Consider the following 26146-nt stretch of genomic DNA (forward strand, 5'->3'; position numbering starts at 1 on the left):
CACAAAATTGGGGAGAAAAAAGGGTCGATTTTTTTTTTTTGAAATGGGAACACTTTGCCGAGTATGCAGAGCTTCTGAATCAACTGCACCTACCACCAACAGTGCAACACACACAAAAAACACAAGCCTTTATCATTGGCTTTCCTACAGAAATCGACTGGTTGGTGACCACTGTTATAGAACCATTTAGAACCTTATGAGTTTGGTTATTCATAACACCTCAAAGTGGGCTAGGTTCCATATAGCACCAAAAAGGGGCCCACTGTGGTTACAAGCCAAAATAACCCTTATTTGGCACTATATAGAACCACTTGTTTTTAGCATGCAATGCACTCACTATCTTTTTCTTTTCTTTATGGAAATCAATAATAGCAATTTAGTAAGCCAAAGCTCCAGCATGCTGATCCATCTCGAGTCAATGCCAGGGGAGCTGAATTAATTAGCCCCTTATGTCATATATGTACAATACTTAATTCAATAAAAGTGCTATATTTCATGCAGAGCAAGTGCACTTTACCCTTTGAGAAAACAAAAGTGTGTAGTGGTACAGTACATTTGCTGCGCTACACACTCTAGCTGTGAGCTATAATGAATATTCATTAAACACTAGCAATGAAAGCTTAACTGACAGTTTCCATATCGCCTCTAACTCCTTCAGAAAATACATCAACAGTTTAGCATTCTCTTAAATACCTTAACATCTCCAAAAAGAGGCATTAACGAAGAGTATTTAACATTGTTTTTTCAGCATTTTTTCAAATTTACTGTACATTGTAACTAAAAAAGCTGGAGATCTATACAGTCTCTATACAGTCTCTACAGTGCTCTGACCATATGACCTCATAAAAGAGGAAAGCCTGTGCTCTGACCATATGACCTCATAAAAGAGGAAAGCCTGTGCTCTGACCATATGACCTCATAAAAGAGGAAAGCCTGTGCTCTGACCATATGACCTCAAAAGAGAAAAGCCTGTGCTCTGACCATATGACCTCAAAAGAGAAAAGCCTGTGCTCTGACCATATGACCTCTTAAAAGAGGAAAACCTGTGCTCTGACCATATGACCTCTTAAAAGAGGACAGCATGTGCTCTGACCATATGACCTCTTAAAAGAGGAAAACCTGTGCTCTGACCATATGACCTCATAAAAAAGGAAAACCTGTGCTCTGACCTACGATCTCATAAAAGAGGGAAACCTGTGCTCTGACCATATGACCTCTTAAAAGAGGAAAAGCTATGCTCTGACCATATGACCTCATAAAAGAGGAAAGCCTGTGCTCTGACCATATGACCTCATAAAAGAAGAAAACCTGTGCTCTGAATATATGACCTCATGAAAGAGGAAAGCCTGTGCTCTGACCATATGACCTCATAAAAAAGGAAAACCTGTGCTCTGACCTATGACCTCATAAAAGAGGAAAACCTGTGCTCTGACCTATGACCTCATAAAAAAGGAAAACCTGTGTACTGACCATATGACCTCATAAAAGAGGAAAACCTGTGCTCTGACCATATGACCTCATAAAAGAGGAAAGCCTGTGCTCTGACCATATGACCTCATAAAAGAGGAAAACCTGTGCTCTGACCATATGACCTCATAAAACAGGAAAGCCTGTGCTCTGACCTATGACCTCATAAAAGCACAGAGCACTGTCATAGGCTACATCATTTGTCATGTCCACCAGTGTCCAAGGCTCCAATTTGATCAAATAAAAGTCTACATGACAGTCCTGTCCATGTAGAGTACCTGTATTCCTCCTGGGTGAAAACTGGTATGATGGAGGGTTGCAGGACAGTGATAACCACCAGGGTCTTGTTAACTTTCATTGGCTCCCCGTCGTCATAGGCAACAATAACCAGCTGAAGAGGGAAATAAAATCAATTTGATGAATAGATGAAGTGGAACATGGGGTGTCACTCAAAAGCCCCCCACCCCCTCTCAAATCAGTAATTGTAAATGGGTATGTACTCACGCTAAACACTAGATTGGGCTCTTCATTGAGGTTGACTCGTGTGATGACGCTGCCTGTGACTTCATCCACGTCAAAGATGCTGCCACTGTAAGGTTCCTCATTCAGGTCCAGTCTGTAACGCACACGGCTGGCAGGGGTGCCCTGTGAACAGGAAAACACACACCTCCTGTTCATTTATCTGCAATGACAAGACTATCTACCCAAAGCTCTAAGGCAGGAACTCGGTTGGGTGTCTAGATCATTTTGGGCGGTGAAGTGAGGGGGAATGAGAGCCTCCAGGGGGAGAAATCATATCTCTCTCTCTCAATTTTTTTTTTTATCCTAGTTGATTTTCCATGATGAAATTCTTGAGATGCTAAGACCCTACTTGTGCCCAGTAGCTTGGCTGGCAGCAAAGAACAAGGAGATTAGTCTTCCCAGTCAATAGCCAGTCATGAGCAGGCTTGCAGTGTCTTCCTTTGTTTGAATAGAGAGAAAGCTACACTTTCAACAATATATTTTTTTATGATCACACACTTTCACAGTGTGTGATCATAACATTTAGTGACAAAGCAACTACTCTGCTTATCAGATTGATTAAAGGGGGAGGGGTTCACTCTGGGGTGGGGTATTAAATAATACCAGTATAATGAATGCTGATTGTGTAGCTTGTTCATAGGATCGTGTTAATTGCGTATCGCATATAAAACATTATTAGACAAGATGGGAAATGAGAGGAGTAATTGAACTCCTGATATCAGAAGCCCAACAGAGTGTGATTACCTTTCTCTCATTAACAACTGATCTTCTCTATTGTGACACCAAACATTCCCTCCCTGCATGAATACTGAACAGTTGGGAGAAAACATTGAACAGCTTGCACAGCACACTGAATTCACTTGTGAGATGTTCGATAAAACAACAGAACAGAACCAAAGAGACTTGACTTGAGTCTCATCCAGCTTTTACTTGAGTTTCAAAAAGTATCATCTCTTTGAGGACCAGCTTGGACATAGGATAGATTATGCTACAAAAGCTCATATTAAAAGGCAGACCATTGTCTCTGAGATGCTGAGGACAGTGGAGGGAACAGTGACATCGTCACATAAAATCTGCATTGTGGACCAGCATTCTCAGACTGCCACCCTCCACAGCTTATCTGTCAACAAACTTGGATGGAGAGAAAGAAAGAAAGAGAGCGAGAGAGGCAGAGAGTGGTAGAGAAAGAGCGAGAGAGGGGAGAGGAAGGGAAGTAGCCGAAAGAGAGAGTGAAACAAGAGGGAGGGAGGTTCTCTGCTCCGTCTCTTCGCCTGAATTCATGACCAGGAGTGACCTGTGTGTGAGACTGGGGGGCTGGCCTGCTTTGAGGCTCTCATCAGGCTAGGTGCCAGGAAGGCTCTGTGGCGTCTCCATCTCCCTCCCCGTCTCTTTCAGTGATTCATCTCGTAGCTCAGCTTGAGAACCTGCCTTTCCTGTCATCTCAGAACTGCTTTACATACTACTGAGAGAGAGAAGTGATGCGGAGTGGGGCGCCGGCAGCACCAGTCCCAGCCCAGCCAGGGCCTCCTATCCATGTAGAGAGATATCACAGGGGCTCAGCTCAGCCTGCCAAGCCTGCCAGGCAGAGGTGGTCTCCAGCGGGGCAAGCCTGGACCTCCGATGGGGCTCTCTACTCTTCCTTTCCTCTGCTCTCTTTTGTTTTTCTGTCCTGTTTTCTTCCCTCCTCTACTACCGACTGCTGTGACCAATAACACAATTCTTTGGAATAACTTGACCTATAACAGGACAGGTAAGTTAAAGAGGAAACTGTCTCTATACAGTAAGCTCTGTCCTACTGTACCACTATGCACTAGCTACATATGGAATATTATCTATGCGTTTGAGAAATGCCTTAGACTATTTCCACTGCATATCATTTGACTGTTATCATTCATGAATAACATTTGCTCTGTGCGTTATTTGTTCTGAGAGATCGTAAGTCATCTACCAATGTGACGGGTGAATTTGTGAAATCAAGCGTTTAATACCATTGTATATTCAGGAGCTTGTTGCCGAGGCATGGATAATTCTCCACGCCTTGAGACGTCGGCTTGGTAACACTGGTATTATTTTTTTCAGGCCACAGGCCAATGAAATCCCACAACACAGTAAGCATGAGGAATATGCTCCTATACGACATGCAGAAGGCAGATTGCTTTCTGCCTGGAGGTCCACCCATGGCTATAAGATGTAAGAACATGTAATGATATCAACCTCTGTCATGAATAACCATCTATAACTCATGTATGAATGAACAAATCCACCAACACAAGACATTATAAATAAATGAAAGCCCAAAATGACGAGACTTTGACTCCCACAGAAATAATAGCATAACATAACCAAAACACACTGCGACAACTCCAACTTCGACCGATGCACACTATCTGGCCAGAAGTATGTGGACACCTGCTCGTCGAAAATCTCATTCCAAAATCATGGGCATTAACATGGAGTTGGTACCCCCCTTCGCTGCTATAACAGCCTGTGCTCTTCTGGAAAGGCTTTCCACTAGATGTTGGAACAGAGGGGGAGAGGGGGACTTGCTTCCATTCAGACAAAAGAACAATAGTGAGGTCAGGCACTGATGATGTTGGGCAATTAGGCCTGGATCGCAGTAGGCATTCCAATTCATCCCAATGGTGTTCGATGGGGTTCAGGTCAGGCCTCTGTGCATCCCAGTCAAGTTCTTCCACACCGACCTTGACAAACCATTTCTTTATGGACCTCGCTTTGTGCATGGGGGCATTGTCATACTGAAACAGGAAAAGGCCTTCCCCCAAACTGTTGCCACAAAGTTGGAAGGGCAGAATTGTCTAGAATGTCATTGTATGCTGTAGCGTTAAGATTTCCCTTCACAGGAACTAAGGAGACTGATCCTCTTTCACCAAACTTTACAGTTGGTACTATGCATTCAGGCAGGTAGCATTCTTCTGGCATCTGCCAACCCAGATTTGTCTGTTGGACTGCCAGATGGTGAAGCGTGATTCAGCAGTCCAGAGAATGTGTTTACACTTCTCCAGAGTCCAATGGCGGCGAGCTTTACACCACTCCAGCTGACGCTTGGGATTGCGCATGGTTATCTTAGGCTTGTGTGCGTGCGGCTGCTCAGCCATGGAAACCCATTTCATGAAGCTCCAGATGAACAGTCCTTGTGCTGACGTTGCTTCCAGAGGCAGTTTGGAACTCGGTAGTGAGTGTTGCAACCCAGGACAGACAATTTGTACGCGCTATGCGATTCAGCACTCGACGGTCCCATTCTGTGAGCTTGTGTGGCCTACCACTTCGCGGCTGAGCCGTTGTTGCTCCTAGACATTACAGTTGACCGGGGCAGATCTAGCAGGGCAGAAATTGGACGATTGACTTTTTCGAAAGGTAGCAAGCATCCTATGATAGTGCCACGTTGAAAGTCATTGAGCTCTTCAGTATGGACCATTCTACTGCCAATGTTTGTCTATAGAGATTCCATAGCTGTGTGCTAGATTTTATAAACCTGTCAGCAACAGGTGTGGCTGAAATAGCTAAATCCACTAATTTGAAGGGGTGTCCACATACTTTTTGGCATGTAGTGTATCTAAATCAATAACCATTCCAACAATAGGACACCATCCTCTGTGGACCATGCTTATTCATTAGAAACACGTCATGCAAACACAACTACAATGAACAAGCACAGTAACCTTTTCTCCTCTAAATCACTGGCTTGGACAGAGTCAATCACTGTCTCACCGGCATCGCCATGGGAGCAGAAACCTGGCAGCCATGTTGTAAAGTTACAGTCAAGCACAGAGCACAGAGCCGTCACATTGTTGTCTACTCACAGGAGGGTCTAGGTCCTCTGCCTGCACCGTGGCGACCACGGTCCCCTTGACTGCGTTGGGAGCTACCATGCCCCTGTACACCACCTGGCTGAACACTGGAGAGTAGTCATTCATATCCTGGAGAGAAGAGAAGAGAAACACAACCATGCAATTAGTGAGATAAGTGTCTGAATCAACAGCTCTTTTGACTGTAAAAACCTACTACTGCAACGACTACTACAAACTACTGCTATATCTGCTACTACTACTGCTAATACTACTACTACAAGTACTACTGCAAACTACTGCTATTTCTGCTACTGCTTCTACTACTGCCTCTATTACTACGACTACCGCTGCTACTACAAACTACTGCTACTACTACAAACTACTGCTACTACTAAAAACTACTGCTACTACTACAAACTACTGCTACTACTAAAAACTACTGCTACAAACTACTGCAACTAATACCAACAACAACTACTACTACTACTATTGCTACTACTACCACTGCTAATGCTACTAATACTGATACTACTCCAACTGCTACTGCTACTACTGCTACTACTACTACCACCGCTAATGCTACTAATACTGATACTACTCCTACTGCTACTATTGCTACTGCTACTACTACTAATAATGCTACTAACACTGATATTACTGCTACTACTGCTACTAAAAACTACTGCCACTCCTACTACCACTATAACTACTACTACAATTAATACTGCTGCTACTACAACTACTACTACTGCTACTAATACTGACACAACCTCTACTACTGCTACTAAAAACTACTGCAACTACTACTATAAACTACTGCTGCTATTACTACTACTACTGTTGCTGCTGCTACTACAGCAACTACTACTACTGCTACCCCAACTACTTCTACTGCTAATGCTACTAATACCGATACAACTTATACTACTGCTACTCCAAACTACTGCTACTGCTGCTACTACTGCTACGACTACTGCTACTATAACTACTACTAAAACTACTGCTATTACTACCAACTACTGCTACTGCTGCTGCTACTACTATTAAAATCTACTGCTACGACTACTACTGCTACTACTACCACTCATATTGCTACTACTACTAACGCTACACTAATGCTACTAATACTGATACTACTCCAAATACTATTGCTACTACTACTACTACTGATAATGCTACAAATACTGCTATAAGTACTACTATTGCTACTATTACTATCATTAATATTACTACTATTACTAACACTGATACAACTGCTACTGCTACTACTGCTAATACTGCTACTAGTACGACTACAAGTACTACTACTGCTGAAATCAAATTTACTGGTCACACACATATTAACCAGATGTTATTGTGAATGTAGCGAAATGCTTGTGTTCCTAGCTCCAACAGTGCAGTATTATCTAACAATACATACACATCTAAAAGTAAAAGAATGGAATTAAGAAATATATAAATATTGGGACGAGCCGTGTCAGAGTGGCATTGACTAAAATACAGTAGAATACAGTATATACATTTGAAATGAGTAAAACTGAATGTAAAACATTATTAAAGTGAATGGTGTTCCAGGTCTCTGAACAGAGGGCAGCAGCCTCTAAGGTGCAGGGTTGAGTAACCACTGAATAGTGTTCCAGGTCTCTGAACAGAGGGCAGCAGCCTCTAAGGTGCAGGGTTGAGTAACCGCTGAATAGTGTTCCAGGTCTCTGAACAGAGGGCAGCAGCATCTAAGGTGCAGGGTTGAGTAACCGCTGAATAGTGTTCCAGGTCTCTGAACAGAGGGCAGCAGCTTCTAAGGTGCAGGGTTGAGTAACCGCTGAATAGTGTTCCAGGTCTCTGAACAGAGGGCAGCAGCTTCTAAGGTGCAGGGTTGAGTAACCGCTGAATAGTGTTCCAGGTCTCTGAACAGAGGGCAGCAGCTTCTAAGGTGCAGGGTTGAGTAACCGCTGAATAGTGTTCCAGGTCTCTGAACAGAGGGCAGCAGCCTCTAAGGTGCAGGGTTGAGTAACCGCTGAATAGTGTTCCAGGTCTCTGAACAGAGGGCAGCAGCCTCCAAGGTGCAGGGTTGAGTAACTACTGAATAGTGCAGGTCTCTGAACAGTTGCAGTAAGGTGCCGCTGAATAGTGTTCCAGGTCTCTGAACAGAGGGCAGCAGCTTCTAAGGTGCAGGGTTGAGTAACCGCTGAATAGTGTTCCAGGTCTCTGAACAGAGGGCAGCAGCCTCTAAGGTGCAGGGTTGAGAAACCGCTGAATAGTGTTCCAGGTCTCTGAACAGAGGGCAGCAGCCTCCAAGGTGCAGGGTTGTGTTTAACCGGTGGTAGCCGCTATTTAATAGTCTGATGGCCTTGAGATAGGCCATGCTACCATTATTACTACTACTACTCATACTGCTGCTACTACTACTATTGCTACTGCTCATACCGCTCCTACTACTACTACTACTATGCTATAATAACAATAATAAAGATACCTCTCACATGTGTATGCTTCCAGTTGTCAGAATGAGAACTACTACAATAAGAGAGATACCCCTCACAGTTAGATGCTCAGCATGAGAAGCATGTCTGTGTATGCATGAGTTTGTAAACAGATACCCTCCATTAACATGCTGCATCTTCAGAGTGTTGGATTGATTTCCATATTTTTGTGAATTAGTGAAGTAGCTAGCACCATCACTGTCACTGCTGCTGGACATGGCAAACCATTTCCCCCTGCTCATCGTTCGGCGGCCTTCACAACTGTCAGCCTGGCCGAGAGAGTCTCCCATTATCACTTAGGCAGAGTACTAAACCAAAATGTCATACAGAAATATCAAATTTACCTAATTATGAACACCCCTGAGTCAATACTTTGTAGAAACACATTTGGAGGCGATAAGTCTCTAAGAGCTTTGAACACCTGGATTGTACAATATTTGCCCATTATTATTAGAAAACATGTTTTAAGCTCTGTCAAGTTAATTGTTGATCATTGCTAGAGAGACATTTTCAAGCAGATTAAAGTCAAAACTGTAACTAGGCCACTCAGGAACATTCAATGTCATCTTGGTAAGCAATTTCAGTGAAGATTTGGTCTTGCCAGAGTAGATTTGGCCTTGTGTTTTAGGTTATTGTCCTACTGAAAGGTGAATTAGTCTCCCAGTGTCTGTTGGAAAGCAGACTGAACCAGGTTTTCCTCTAGGATTTTGCTTGTGCTTATTGCTTTATTTTTTTTATCATAATAAGCTCCCTAGTCCTTGCAGATGACAAGCATACCCATAACATGATGCAGCCACCACCATGCTTGAAAATATGAAGAGTGGTACTCAGTGATGTGTTGTGTTGGATTTGCCCCAAACATTACACTTTGTATTCAGGACAAAAAGTTATTACCACTATTACTTAAGTGCCTTGTTGCAAACAGGATGAATGTTTTATAATATTTGTATTCTGTACAGCCTTCCTTCTTTTCACTCTGTCATTTAGGTTAGTTTTGTTTAGTAACCACAATGTTGTTGATCCATCTTAAGTTTTCTTATATCACAACCAATAAACTCTGTAACTGTTTTAAAATCACCATTGGCATGATGGTGAAATCCCTGAGCAGTTTCCCCCCTCTCCAGCAACTGAGTTAGGAAGGAAAACTGTATCTTTGTAGTGACTGGGTGTATCAATACACCTTCCAAAGTATAATTAATAACTTCTCCACGCTCAAAGGGATAGTCATGGTCTGCTTTTTTAAATTTTTACACATCTACCAATCTGTGCCCTTATTTGCGAGGCATTGAAAAACCTCCCTGGTCTTTGTGGCTGAGTCTGTGCTTCAAATCCACTTCTTGATTGAGTGACCTGTATGTATGTGTGGGGTACAGATGGTGAGATGGTGTAGTCATTCAAAAATTGTGTTTTTATTGAACGCAGAATGAATCCAAGCAACTTTTGCGATTTGTTAAGCACATTTTTACGCCTGAACATATTTAGGCTTCCCATAACAAAGGGGTTGAATACTTATTGACTCAAGACATTTCAGCTTTAAAATGTTTATTCATTTCCAAAATGTTCAACAAACAAAATGACACTTTAACATTATGGGGTATTGTGTGTAGATTAGTGACACAAAATCTTAATTTAGGCAACTTTAAATTCAGACTGTAACACAACAAAATGTGGAAAAAGTCAAGGGGTGTGAATACTTTCTGAGGGAGCTGTACACTCAATAGCAGACCATGAGACTTCATTATGGCTGACACAGCGGGGCGTGCAGCGGAGGGACTGTTTTAACTTCAGGCTTGGGAGAGATCATTAGACTGTGTGTGTGAACCACAAAAGCAACAGCTTTAGGTGGAGCTATGCCAAACCCATAGTCACTGGTAGAGGACATCAGTACTAAATAAGTTGTATTTTCCGAAGACACTGTGTCTGACGACTGAAGAGACCCAATAATGAGTGCTGCTACTTGGATAGCTTGGATCAGAACAGAAAACATCTAGAATCTGTCCAGTGGCTGCTCAACTATTCATCATTAAGACAGAGCTACATTCAATAGAGTATGTCGCCTCACAAAGTCCAAGATGAGGCCAGGCTAGTTCATGTATCCAAATTACACATCCTTCCCTGGCCTCCTCGTGCTCACAGCATTTATACATCCTTGGTACAGTACCTCGGCTTGTTAATAAAACCTAGCGATTCTCTGAGTGAGTTTTGCTCTGGCAGAGTGGAAAATGCTGCGGAAAAGAATCTCAACTGTGTTATTGTGTTTCTATCGATGGTTTCCTCATCAAGTCTATACAACCCATAGAAGCGATCTCACAGCTTAATCACTCCGCTCTCCCTCTAGTCTCCACGGACCAGGCATCACGTTACATTACCATCCTACCCCGCGCCGCACTGTTCTGTCTCAACAGCAAATAATCATCGATTAGCATCGCCAGACAGAAAGGTAAACTATCTGTTTCCCTGCCCTTTAGATACAGGAAGGAGGATGGATACACCTCATTTGTACTTTTCATTCCTTTTCCCATGTTGTATGGCTGGTAAAACACACAGGTCATCGTATTGGTGACGAGTGAGGGAGTGAGGCGTTAGGAATGAGGGAGTGAGGCGTTAGGAATGAGGGAGTGAGGCGTTAGGAATGAGGGAGTGAGGCGTTAGGAATGAGGGAGTGAGGCGTTAGGAATGAGGGAGTGAGGCGTTAGGAATGAGGGAGTGAGGCGTTAGGAATGAGGGAGTGCGGCGTTAGGAATGAGGGAGTGAGAATGCTAAACCCTAACACAAAGCAGCAGTGCTTCACAGCTTCAAAGGTGTCGTCCTCCAGTGTCCCTCTTTAACAGTATCCTTTTTTCATGAGTAACATATCTATGTAGCAGCTAGATTGAAAGAATTCTACTCAAGGACACCGGCTGAGTACTACAGTCTTGTTGAAGTGCAGTGTAATACCACATCACCATCCTGGTATTTTAGTGGCTACTTTTCTACTGTTCTACCGTTCTACTGTACCACAGTACTACTATAATACTGTTCTACTGTACTACTATAATACTGTTCTACTGTACTAATTTTATAATGTTCTACTGTTCTACTGTAATACTGCACTACTAAATTACTGTTCTACTGTACTACTATAATACTGTACTACTATAATACTGTTCTACTGTTGTACTATAATACTGTTACACTGTTCTACAGTACTACTATACTACTGTATTACTATAATACTGTTCTACTGTACAACTATGATCCTGTTCTACTGTACTACTACAATACTGCTCAACTGTTCTACTATACTACTGTACTACTATACTACTGTACTACTATAATACTGTTCTACTGTATTACTGTTCAACTATGATCCTGTTCTACTGTACTACTACAATACTGTACTGTAATACTGTTATACAATAATACTGTACTACTGTAGGACTGTTCTACTGTACTACTGTACAACTATAATACTGTTCTAATGTTCTACTGAACTACTGTAATAATGTCCTAATCTTCTAATATAATACTGTTCTACTGTACTACTATAATATTGTTCTACTGTACTACCATAATACTCTAACGTAATAGTGTACTACTGTACTACTATAATACTGTTCTACTATAATACGGTTCTACTATAAAACTGTTCTACTCTTCTAATGTACTACTATTCAACTGTTCTAATGTAATACTATTATACTATACTACTGTACTATTATAATACTGTTCTACTATAATACTGTACTACTGTAGTACTGTTGTACAATAATACTGTACTACCATAATACTGTTACTGTACTACTGTTCTATTATACTACTGTACTACTATACTACAATAATACTGTTATACTGTTTAACTATGATCCTGTTCTACTGTACTACTACAATACTGTTCTACTATTCTACTGTACTAATATACTACTGCTCAACTGTTCCAATGTACTACTATAATACTGTTCTGCTGTACTACTGTTCTACTGTTCTAATATAATACTGTAATACTATACTACTGTACTACCATAATACTGGTCTACTGTTCTACTATAATACTGTACTACTGTACTACTATAATACTGTTCTAACCATAATAGTGTTCTACTGTACTACTATACTACTATACTATTCTACTGTACTACTGTTCTACCATGATACTGTTCTACTGTACTACTATAATACTGTTCTACCATAATACTGTTCTACTATAACACTGTACTACTATACTATTGTACTACTGTACTACTGTTCTACTGTACTACGATACTACTGTTCTAATGTTCTACTGTTCCACTGAACTACTTTAATAATGTTCTACTGTTCTACTATAATACTGTTTTATAGTAGTACATTAGAACAATAGAACTGTTATACTGTTCTACCATAATACTGTACCATTATAATACCGTTCTACTGTAATACTGTTCTACTGTTCTACTGTTCAAATGTACTACTATAATAATGTTCAACTGTACTACTATACTACTACAATACTTTTCTACTGTTCTACTACAATACTGTTCTACTGTACTACTATAATACTGTATTACTATACTACTACAATACTGTTCTACTGTACTACAATAATACTGTTCTACTGTACTACTATAATACTGTACTACTGTACTACTATAATACTGTTCTACTATAATACTGTAGTACTGTTCTACTGTACTACTATAATACTGTTCTACTGTACTACTGCAATACTGTTATACTGTACGACTGTACTACGGTTCTATTATAATAATGTACTACAGTACTATCGTACTACTGTAGTACTATTCTACTGTTCTAAAGTACTACTATAATACTGTTCTACTGTACCACTATATTACTGTACTACTATAATACTGCTCCACAACAAAACTGCTCTACTGTATTACTATAATTTTTATTTGATTTTATTTCACCTTTATTTAAGATAAAGCATAGCAGTGTGAACAGACAACACAGAGTTACACATGGAGTAAACAATTAACAAGTCAATAACACAGTAGAAAAAAAGAGAGTCTATATACATTGTGTGCAAAAGGCATGAGGAGGTAGGTGAATAATTACAATATTGCAGATTAACACTGGAGTGATAAATGATCAGATGGTCATGTACAGGTAGAGATATTGGTGTGCAAAAAAGCAGAAAAGTAAATAAATAAACAGTATGGGGATGAGGTAGGTAAAATTGGGTGGGCTATTTACCGAAAGATTATGTACAGCTGTACTACTGTAGTACTGTTCTGATGTACTACTGATGTACTATTGTTCCACTGTGCTACTGTTCTGCAGTTCACTGTTCTACTGGAGTACTATAATACTGTTCTACTGTAATACTGGTCTACTGTACTACTACACTACTGTAAAACAGCTCTACTGTTCTACTGTGCTACTATTATACTGTTCTATTGTACTACTGTGCTACTATAATACTGTTCTACTGTTTCTTTATTAATTTTATTTTACCTTTATTTAACTCTACAAGTCAGTTAAGAACACATTGTTATTTACAATGATGTCCTACCAAAAGGCCTCCTGCGGGGACGGGGCTGGGATTAAAAATAAACACAATATAAATATAGGACAAAACACAAATCACAACAATAGAGACTACACAACAGAACATAAAGAGAGACCTAAAACAACAACATAGCAAGGCAGAAACACATGTGAACACAGCATGGTAGCAACACAACATGGTAGCAGCACAAAACTTGGTACAAACATTATTGGGCAAGGACAACAACACAAAGGGCAATTAGGTAGAGACAACAATACATCATGCAAAGCAGCCACAACTGTCAGTAAGTGTCCATGATTGAGTCTTTGAATGAAGAGATTGGGATAAAACTGTCCAGTTTGAGTGTTTGTTGCAGCTCGTTCCAGTCGCTAGTTGCAGCGAACTGAAAAGAGGAGGGACCCAGGGATGTGTGTGCTTTGGGGACCTTTAACACAATGTGACTGGCAGAATGCGTGTTGTATGTGGAGGATGAGGGCTCCAGTAGATATCTCACGATAGGGGGGAGTGAGGCCTATGAGGGTTTTATAAATAATCATCAACCAGTGGGTCTTGTGATGTGTATACAGAGATGACCAGTTTACAGAGGAGTATAGAGTGCAGTGATGTGTCCTATAAGGAGCTGTGGTGGCAAATCTGATGGCTGAATGGTAAAGAACATCAAGCCACTCGAGAGCACCCTTACCTGCCGATCTATAAATTATGTTTCCGTAATCTAGCATGGGTAGGAAGGTAATCTGAATCAGGGTTAGTTTGGCAGCTTGGGTGAAAGAGGAGTGATTGCAATAGAATAAACCAAGTCAAGATTTAACTTTAGCCTGCATCTTTAATATGTGCTGAGAGAAGGACAGTGCACTGCCCAGCCATACTCCCAAGTACTTGTATGAGGTGACTACCTCAAGCTCTAAACTCTCAGAGGTAGTAATCACACCGGTGGGAAGAGGGGCATTCTTCTTACCAAACCACATGACCTTGTTTGGGAGGTGTTCAGAACAAGGTTAAGGGCAGAGAAAGCTTGTTGGACACTAAGAAAGCATTGTTGTAGAGCATTTAACACAAAATCCGGGGAGGGGCCAGCTGAGACTGTATCATCTACATATCAATAGATGAGAGCTTCCTACTGCCTGAGCTATGTTGTTGATGTAAATTGAGAAGAGCGTGGGACCTAGGATCGAGCCTTGGGGTACTCCCTTGGTGACAGGCAGTGGCTGAGAGAAGATTTTCTGACATTATACGCTGCACTCTTTGAGAGAGATAGTTAGCAAACCAGCCCAAAGACCACTCAGTGACACCAATACTCCGAAGCCGACCCACAATAATGGAATGGTCTACTGTATCAAAAGCTTTGGCCATGTCAATAAAAATAGCAGCACAATATTGCTTATAGAATCAAGGACAATGGTGACATCATTAGTCGCATTAGAAGATGTGGGACATGAGGAACTGTACTACTGTACTACTGGTTTACTGTTCTAATACAATGCTGCTCTAATGTTCTACTGTACTACTATAATACTGTTCTACTGCTCTACTGTACTACTATACTACTGTACTACCATAATAATGGTCTACTGTACTACTATAATACTGTTCTACTGCTCTACTGTCCTACCATAATACTGGCCTACTGTACTACTATAATACTGTACTACTGTTCTACTGTACTACTATAATGCTGTTATACAGTACTACTATACTACTGTACTACTATACTACTGTGGTACTGTACTACCATAATAATGGTATACTGTACTACTATAATACTGTTCTAATGTTCTACTGCTCTTCTGTACTACTATAATACTGTTCTACTGTACTACTATACTACTGTTCTACCATAATAATGGTCTACTGTACTACTATACTACTGTACTACTGTACTACCATAATAATGGTCTACTGTACTACTATAATACTGTACTACTGTTCTACTGTACTACTATAATATATATATATATATATATATATATATATATATATATATATATATATATATATGCCATTTAGCAGCATTTAGCATTTAGCATTTAGCATAATGCTGTTCTACTGTACTACTATAATAATGTTCTACTGTACTACTATAATACTGTTCTACTGTACTACTGTATTACTGCTATACTGTACTACTATACTACTGTAGTACTGTACTACCATAATAATGGTATACTGTACTACTATAATGCTGTTCTAATGTTCTACTGCTCTACTGTACTACTATAATACTGTTCTACTATAATACTGTTCTAATGTTCTACTGTACTACTATAATACTGTTCTACTGTACTACTGTATTACTGCTCTACTGTACTACTATACTACTGTACTACCATAATAATGGTCTACTGTACTACTATAATACTGTTCTACTGTACCATTATAATACTGTTCTACTGTACTACTGTTCTACTATAATACTGTTCTACTGTACTACTGTTCTACTGTACTACTATAATACTGTTCTACTGTACTACTGTTCTACTATAATACTGTTCTACTGTACTACTGTTCTACTGTACTACTGTTCTACTATAATACTGTTCTACTGTACTACTGTACTACTATAACACTGTTCTACTGTACTACTGTTCTACTGTACTACTGTTCTACTGTACTACTATAACACTGTTCTACTGTACTACTGTTCTACTGTACTACTGTTCTACTATAATACTGTTATACTGTACTACTGTTCTACTGTTCTACTATAACACTGTTCCACTGTACTACTATAACACTGTTCTACTGTACTACTGTTGTACCGTTCTACTATAATACTGTACTACTGTTCTACTGTACCATTATAATACTGTTCTACTGTACTACTGTTCAACTATAATACTGTTCTACTGTACTACTGTTCTACTGTACTACTATAACACTGTTCTACTGTACTACTGTTCTACTGTACTACTATAATACTGTTCTACTGTACTACTGTTCTACTATAATACTGTTATACTGTACTACTGTTCTACTGTTCTACTATAATACTGTTCTACTGTACTACTATAACACTGTTCTACTGTACTACTGTTCTACTGTACTACTATAACACTGTTCCACTGTACTACTATAACACTGTTCCACTGTACTACTATAACACTGTTCTACTGTACTACTATAATACTGTTCTACTGTACTACTGTTCTACTATAATACTGTTATACTGTACTACTGTTCTACTGTTCTACTATAATACTGTTCTACTGTACTACTATAACACTGTTCTACTGTACTACTGTTCCACTGTACTACTATAACACTGTTCCACTGTACTACTATAACACTGTTCCACTGTACTACTATAACACTGTTCTACTGTACTACTATAATACTGTTCTACTGTACTACTGTTCAACTATAATACTGTTCTACTGTACTACTGTTCTACTGTACTACTATAACACTGTTCTACTGTACTACTGTTCTACTGTACTACTGTTCTACTGTACTACTATAACACTGTTCTACTGTACTACTGTTCTACTGTACTACTATAATACTGTTCTACTGTACTACTGTTCTACTATAATACTGTTATACTGTACTACTGTTCTACTGTTCTACTATAATACTGTTCTACTGTACTACTATAACACTGTTCCACTGTACTACTATAACACTGTTCTACTGTAACACTGTTCTACTGTACTACTGTTGTACCGTTCTACTATAATACTGTACTACTGTTCTACTGTACCATTATAATACTGTTCTACTGTACTACTGTTCAACTATAATACTGTACTACTGTACTACTATAAAACTGTTCTACTGTACTACTGTTGTGCCGTTCTATTATAATACTGTTCTACTGTACTAATGTTCTATTGTACTACTGTTCTACTGTACTACTGAGCGTCATTCCGAGGCCAACAGCAGGCTAATCTCCATTCAGCAAGTGTCTGGTGGTTAATCTTCTGAAACATAATAAATCAGATGGCCACTGACAAAATAGAGCCCTCAAAAACCTAATGACCATCAAGACATAAAATACCACAGCACTGTACTACAGTATCAATCTGTCAGCTTGTCTTTTGTCAGGCCACGAGAAATGAGAGGTAGCGGGAGGATCATTTATCTCTCTTTAGCTCCGTGGTGATGAGGGTGGCTAGTGGTTTCAGACCAGAGAGAAAGATGGGGGAGTGAGAGAGCGAGAGAGCGAGACAGAGAGAAAGAGTCACATGGCAAATCAACATGGTGAAGTCTGTGGATTCATATAGAAAACGGGACAGTGTTATATTAACACACTGCTTAGCAGTGGTGGAAAATACTTAAGTAAAAATACCTTAAAGTACTACTTAAGTAGTTTTTGTGGTACTTTTACGTCACTACATTCCAAAGAAAATACTGTGCTTTTTACTGTTACATTTTGAATGCTTAGCAGGACTGAAAATGGTCTAATTCACACACTAATCAAGAGAACATCCCTGGTCATCCCTACTGCCTATGGTCTGGCAGAATCACTAAACACAAATGCATCTTTTGTAAATAATGTCTGATTGTTGGAGTGTGCCCCTGGCTATCCATACATTTTTTAAACAAGAAAATGGTGCTGTCTGCTTTGCTTAATATAAGGAATTTGAAAATGTATACTTTTACTTCTACTTTTGATACTTAAGCATATTTTAGCAATTACATTTACTTTGATACTTAAGTATATTTAAAACCAAATACTTTTGGACTTTTACTCAATTACTATTTTACTGGGTGACCTTCACTTTTACATCAGTATCGTTCTATTAAGGTATCTATACGTTTACTCAAGAATGACAATTGGGGACTTCTTCCACCACTGCTGTGTAAAGTATAAAGCCCTATTCAAATATTTCCCAGAGTGCCTTGCCTTTTGAGTAAATTTTAGAGTTTAGCACCCATGACTTTATTTGTTAGTGACAGAGACATGGTTGTTGCATTCATCCATTTTCGGTCCTATGGAGATCCTAAGCGAATATGTTAGCAATATGCAGTTGAAGTCGGAAGTTTACATACATCTTAGCCAAATACATTTAAACTCAGTTTTTCACAATTCCTGACATTTCATTCTAGTAAAAATGTCTTATGTCAGTTAGGATCACCACTTTATTTTAAGAATGTGAAATGGCATAATAATAGTAGAGATAATGATTTATTTCAGCTTTTATTTCTTTCATCACATTCCCAGTGGGTCAGAAGTTTACATACACTCAATTAGTATTTGGTAGCATTGCCTTTGAATTGTTTAACTTGGGTCAAACGTTTCGGGTAGCCTTCCACAAGATTCCCACAATAAGTAGGGTGAATTTTGGCCCATTCCTTCTGACAGTGGTGGTGTAACTGAGTAAGGTTTGTAGGCCTCCTTGCTCGCACATGCTTTTTCAGTTCTGCCCACAAATGTTCTATAGGATTGAGGTCAGGGCTTTGTTGTCCTTAAGCCATTTTGCCACAACTTAGGAAGTATGCCTGGGGTCAATGTCCATTTGGAAGACCCATTTGCAACCAAGATTTAACTTCCTGACTGATGTCTTGCTTCAATATATCCACATAATGTTCCTTCCTCATGCTGCCATCTATTTTGTGAAGTGCACCAGTCCCTCCTGCAGCAAAGCACCCCCACAACATGATTCTGCCACTCACTGTTGGAATGGTGTTCTTCGGCTTGCAAGCCTCCCCCTTTTTCCTCCAAACATAACGATAGTCATTATGGCCAAACAGTTTTAAAAATATATTTTTTAAATTTACCCTCTTTTTTTGCCCCAATTTCGTAGTATCCAATTGTTTTTAGTAGTTACTATCTTGTCTCATCTCTACAACTCCCGTACGGGCTCGGGAGAGACGAAGGTTGAGAGTAACGCGTCCTCCGAAACACAACCCAACCAAGCCGCACTGCTTCTTAACACAGCACATCAACCCGGAAGCCAGCCGCACCAATGTGTCGGAGGAAACACCGTGCCCCTAGCGACCTGGTCAGCGTGCACTGCCTCCAGCCCGCCACAGGATTCGCTAGTGCGCGATGAGACAAGGATATCCCTACCGGCCTTGAAATACATCCACAGGTACACCTCCAATTTACTCAAATTATGTCAATTAGCCTATGAGAAGCTTCTAAAGCCATGACATAATTTTCTGGAATTGTCCAAGCTGTTTAAAGGAACAGTCAACTTAGTGTATGTAAACTTCTGACCCACTGGAATTGTGATACAGTGAATTATAAGTGAAATAATCTGTCTGTAAACAATTGTTGGAAAAATGACTTGTGTCATGCACAAAGTAAATGTCCTAACCGACTTGCCAAAATTATAGAAATGTGTGGAGTGTATGAAAAACGAGTTTTAATGACTCCAAGTGTATGTAAACTTCCGACTTCAACTGTACAGTATATATTTATTTTATTACAAAATACCATATGTATTTCATAAGGCCTTATTTTGAGGGCCTATGTTTACCCTAATTGAGGGGCCTGAAACTCATACACGTCCCCTTCATTGTTTGTTTTAATATCTATGTTTGTGAACAATTATAATTATTTTAACACTGGAGAATTTGCTGTGCATGTATCTATGAACAACAACAAAACATATCTTCTGCCACACCTCTGCATTTTCTCCTTTGAATGATGGCTTTGGCTTGTGAGTGATAAACAGCCTAGTGGCTTAACTGATGGCTAGTGGCTTAACTGATGGGCCTCTGTTATGGAGGTAGGCAGAGGGAAGGTTGTTTCCTTACCATTATCTTTACAGTGACAGTGGCCCGGCCTGGGGGCATGCTCTCTTCATTGTCCAGGGCTTCCACCACGAAGGTGTAGGTATGGTCCGAGGCTGCCAGGGTCTCAAAGTCTAGCGTCTGCAGCACAGAGAGCTCTCCAGTCACTGGGTTGACGGCAAAAAGTTGTCTGGCCTCTTGCGTCCGGATACGGAAGGTGATGTTGGAATCCAGGTCAGCGTCTTTGGCCTGGAGGAGGTGGAGGAGAAGGAGGCATGAATGAGGAGGTGGAGGTGGAGAAGGAGGAGGAGGAGGAAGGAATACTGTCGGTAATGGTTAAGTGTCCCGTATTAGTCGGTCTCAGCAGCCAGAAAATGATACGAATTATACAGCATTTTGCAACCTTTATTTCAACCTGAGTCCCTTATTCAGGCGACAAGCAATTCTAGTTTCTACAGAATGGCAACTCGTCAGACAAATCACAGTGATCTGCAGTAATAACTACTCAAATCCATTGTCAGAAGGGAGGCCACTATTAATGGTTTCATCCCTGTCTGTGGAGTGTTTTCAGGTGGAGGTGAGTGTGTTAACATGGAGTGTGTATTGGGGGAGAATATCTTCGGGCCTATACACAGATAAACCCCCTACCGTGCTAGCTCAGTCATCAGTGGCCCCACTAATTTGCCCAAAATATCAGCGTATCAGCAGGTTCGGTGTGGCGTGGGGAGCGACGGAAGGTGTTGATAGGTTTGTCACTGCAGAGGGATCAGTGTACTTGGACCAGACAGTCATTGTCATGGCAACTGTCAATCAACCAACCCCACCTGAAATGTTCCATGATTAGCCCAACAAAGGGAGACATGAGGGGTCTCATAAAAAAGTATTCTTTGGGCTGGCCAACAACAAATAACCTAGTTAGTCCAGGCTCAACTTTAGGATCAAAGATGAAGGTTATTTTAAAACACAAATAATCACAATTCTAAAAGGAAAGGTTCTTGTTAAACACAAATAGAAACAGGATCTTGAAAAATAATGGGGGAGAAATTGGGTGGTTTGTCTTTTTCAGTTTCTATTCCATTCAGAGAGTCATGTTCTGTTTGTTTGTTTGTATGGTTGGTTGGTTGGTATAGATACTTGGTGTAATTTGATGTAACAAAAGGCAGCGACCGCTGTGCGGGAATCTGAAGCTCCTGTTTGCCCTTTCCTGGCAGCATGTGACTGAATAGCGAGGCCATGTCTGAGGTTTTGATATCCTCTGTCAATATGCTCTAGGCTAACCATGTACCTCCTGGCTTTGTGTGCTTTGATGTACAAGAGGATGCATTTCGACTGTGGAGTGTTTGAAGTAGTATATACCCCTGCTGCTGAGTGTGTATGGAGCATGCTGTGCACTCTTGGACACACACACACACACAGACACACACGCACGCACACACACACACGCACGCACACACACGCACACGCACGCACACACACACACACACGCACGCACACACGCACGCACGCACGCACACACACGCACGCACACGCACACGCACGCACGCACACGCACGCACGCACACACACACACACGCACACACACGCACACGCACGCACGCACGCACGCACGCACGCACACACGCACGCACGCACGCACGCACACGCACACACACACACACACACACACACACACACACACACACACACACACACACACACACACACACACACACACACACACACACACACACACACACACACACACACACACACACACACACACACACACACACACACACACACGAAAACTCACGGTAAACTGCAGGATGACTGTGTTCTTAGGACTATTCTCCGGCAGATTGACCGTATAGGATGGTTGTGAGAACACCGGACTGTTATCATCCACATTCAGCACAGTCACCGACAGAGTCAGTGTGGTCCTTCTGGGGTCCTCCACCGCTCCGTCCTCCGCCTCCACAATGAGGTCATACTGACCCCTGACCTCTCGATCCAAAGGCACTGCGGTGGAGATGGTGCCGTTGGAGTTGATCCTGAAGAGGTCGGCGTGATTGACCAGTCGGTAGCACACCTGGCCATTAACCCCCGCGTCTGGATCTGTGGCCTGGATGGATAGATGGATGGATGGATGGATAGATGGAGGAATGGATAGATGGATAAATGGAGGGATAGATGGAGGGATGGATAGATAGATGGATAAATGGAGGGATTGATGGATAGATGAGTAGATGGATGGATGGATGGAGGGATGGAAATATGGAAGGATGGATAGATGGAGGGATGGAAATATGGAAGGATGGATAGATGGAGGGATGGAAATATGGAAGGATGGATAGATGGAGTAATGGAAATATGGAAGGGTGGATAGATGGAGGGATGGATAGATGGAGGGATGGATAGATGGAGGGATGGATAGATGGAGGGATGGATAGATGGAGTAATGGATAGATGGAGTAATGGAAATATGGAAGGGTGGATAGATGGAGGGATGGATAGATGGAGGGATGGATAGATGGAAGGATGGATAGATGGAGTGATGGATAGATGGAAGGATGGATAGATGGAGTGATGGATAGATGGAGGGATGGATAGATGGAGGGATGGATAGATGGAGGGATGGATAGATGGAGTAATGGAAATATGGAAGGGTGGATAGATGGAGGGATGGATAGATGGAGGGATGGATAGATGGAAGGATGGATAGATGGAGTGATGGATAGATGGAAGGATGGATAGATGGAGGGATGGATAGATGGAAGGATGGATAGATGGAGTGATGGATAGATGGAGGGATGGATAGATGGAGGGATGGATAGATGGAAGGATGGATAGATGGAGTGATGGATAGATGGAGGGATGGATAGATGGAAGGATGGATAGATGGAGGGATGGATAGATGGAAGGATGGATAGATGGAGGGATGGATAGATGGAAGGGTGGATAGATGGAGGGATGGATAGATGGAGGGATGGATAGATGGAAGGATGGATAGATGGAGGGATGGATAGATGGAAGGATGGATAGATGGAGGGATGGATAGATGGAGGGATGGATAGATGGAGGGATGGATAGATGGAGGGATGGATAGATGGAAGGATGGATAGATGGAGGGATGGATAGATGGAGGGATGGATAGATGGAAGGATGGATAGATGGAGGGATGGATAGATGGAGGGATGGATAGATGGAAGGATGGATAGATGGAGGGATGGATAGATGGAGTGATGGAAGGATGGATAGATGGAGGGATGGATAGATGGAGTGATGGAAATATGGAAGGATGGATAGATGGAAGGATGGATAGATGGAGTGATGGATAGATGGAAGGATGGATAGATGGAGGGATGGATAGATGGAGGGATGGATAGATGGAGTGATGGAAATATGGAAGGATGGATAGATGGAGGGATGGATGGATGGATGGATAGATAGATGGAGGGATGGATGGATGGATGGATAGATAGATGGAGGGATGGATGATGAGGGAGACACAGGGGGATTTAGACCATCCATATGGTAAGCATCATGCATAAACCAATAGGGAGGAACACACACACGACGAGACACCTGTTTCAACAGCAGGGAGAGAGCAGTACACAGGCCCCAAGATGACAGCCTTAAACAGGTACAGTGTTACAGTTTAACACACTCTCCAAACTGTGTCTTCTGTAATTCAAATGAAGAACATTGTGCAAGTTAAGCAGCGCTGTCTGTATACTGTAAGGCTTGTGTTGTACTCCGCATTAATCCCTCCATTTCTCTTCAGGATTTGATCGAGGTTGAGAACAGTGGAGGAGGTTTTCCAAACCACTAATGAGGTAACGGAACATATAGCTCATGCAAAGAAGAAATTACATATCTCAGAAGCCTTTTAAACCATGTACAGGAACATTCTCCTGCAACAGGGTGATGAAATGAAGATCCTACATCTGTACTGGGAGGTCTTTGTAGGAATGAGACGCCATGATCCCATTGAATGAAGGAGGATCAAGACATAACATCTCACCTCGAGATTGGGAGCTAGAAGTCATTGATAGATGACAAGATACACGATCTTGAAAATGAAACTTATTCTACTAAAAGATGAGTGATAATTTACTTTGGAAAAGGTTTCTTTTCAGAGAACATTTCTTTCCGACCAGAGATAATGAGACAGGATTGGATTTAAATGTTCATACGCATAAAAACGAAGATTGCCTTGCAATGGGGTGCAAAAAGTAGAAAAAAATACCCAAATGATGTTCCTGCTGTTAACGTCTGGTGTGCAACATCCTACCATGAAAAATAACAAAGAACATGTTGGCTCGACTGTAGTCTGAAAGCACAACAGCCAGGCCAAAAGCATGACCATAGCTACAGTATCCAGTCAGTGATGGAATTAATTCAATATCTTTTTATTACCTTCTAAAGGAACCAGGGCCTGGTATTGAAAGCATACATTTTCTCAGAAAATCAATTAAAAGTTCATGAAAACCTGTATGGAAGAGAAGCATAGATATGTCTAACACCGTGCATCACCCCAGACCCAACCGGTAAATACCACAATTTGGGAATAGTGTCATTATCTAGTGAGGAAGAGACTGCACGCCGAGCCAGAGAGAGAACAGTGATTTCTGCTTCACTTGTCTTGCTGCCTGCTCTCTCTCGTAAAGTGAATGCAGTAATGGGTCTTGCTGGCTTGATAAACAGAGCAAAATGCCGCTCAGTATCAGGCAGAATGTGCCAAGTAAAACATTGGAGATGGGCTGATAGTGCTATCAACGAGATAATAGAAGCAAACTAGACAAGTCTTAGACATCAATTCCAATCAGGCAACGATTTTCATCCCGTCGCTGACACATTCAAACTCATTTGTCTTGCAGACAGTACCTTGGATCACTTCGATCAACATTATACCACAAACCCCCGAGGTGCCTTATTGCTATTATGAACTGGTTACCATCGTAATTAGAGCAGTAAAAATACATGTTTTGTCATACCTGTGGTATACGGTCTGATATACCACGGCTGTCAGCCAATCAGCATTCAGGGCTCGAACCACCCAGTTTATAAATAATACCACCCCACACAAGGTTGCCCACCGTCGGTACTACAGTTTTTTCTGAATGCTTAAACACTAACAGTGATTCTTGATGAAACCATTAACACTTGTAGCCAATGCATTTACCAAGAGTGCCAAACTGAATGCACGTTCTCTCCTTTACACTCACTTTGTAATTTTAAAAACACACTTTTTGCAAAACTGTAAACACAATTCACTGCTTTACACTCAGTTTGCAATGTAATAACACACTTCTAGAAAAACTGGAAACATTGGTCTCTACATTGCTACACTATTTCGCCAATTGCCTTTCCACATTGACACATGTGAAAACACTTTTATATAATGAGTACACAAATCAGTGCTTGAGCACTATAAATAGTCCACGGGTAAACATTTGGTCGGGACAACAATGGAGGCCTATATTGGACAGAGAGTAAGAGGGGTGAGAACTATAGGAGGAAGAGGAGGAGGAAGAGGAGGAGAAGGACGTGGGGAAGGAGAGGATGGAGAAGAGGAAGGGTAGTCAGGAACACAATAACTGATGAAATCAGAGCGACTGTGGTTGACCATGTTGTCAATCATGGGATGAGCATGAGGGAGGCTGGGCAACAGGTTCAACCAAATCTGAGCCGCTAAACTGTTACAGGTATCATCCGGA

General features: G+C 41.2%; 1 protein-coding gene across 3 annotated transcripts in view; it reads right to left on the reverse strand.

Moving 5' to 3' along the window:
• The window catches only part of LOC118363424 (protocadherin-15-like), a 318783-nt gene that overhangs the window by 66286 nt on the left and 226351 nt on the right, over nt 1-26146 (reverse strand). For all 3 annotated transcript variants that reach the window (XM_052491888.1, XM_052491871.1, XM_052491880.1), the window contains exons 19-23: nt 22240-22548; nt 20472-20696; nt 5811-5927; nt 1972-2112; nt 1746-1858 (exon numbers count right to left, since the gene is read on the reverse strand). In XM_052491888.1, the coding sequence (XP_052347848.1) occupies nt 1746-1858; nt 1972-2112; nt 5811-5927; nt 20472-20696; nt 22240-22548 (905 nt within the window). The remainder of the gene's footprint in view (nt 1-1745; nt 1859-1971; nt 2113-5810; nt 5928-20471; nt 20697-22239; nt 22549-26146) is intronic.

This window comes from Oncorhynchus keta, chromosome 3, assembly GCF_023373465.1.
Source record: "Oncorhynchus keta strain PuntledgeMale-10-30-2019 chromosome 3, Oket_V2, whole genome shotgun sequence".
Classification (NCBI taxonomy): Eukaryota; Metazoa; Chordata; class Actinopteri; order Salmoniformes; family Salmonidae; genus Oncorhynchus; species Oncorhynchus keta.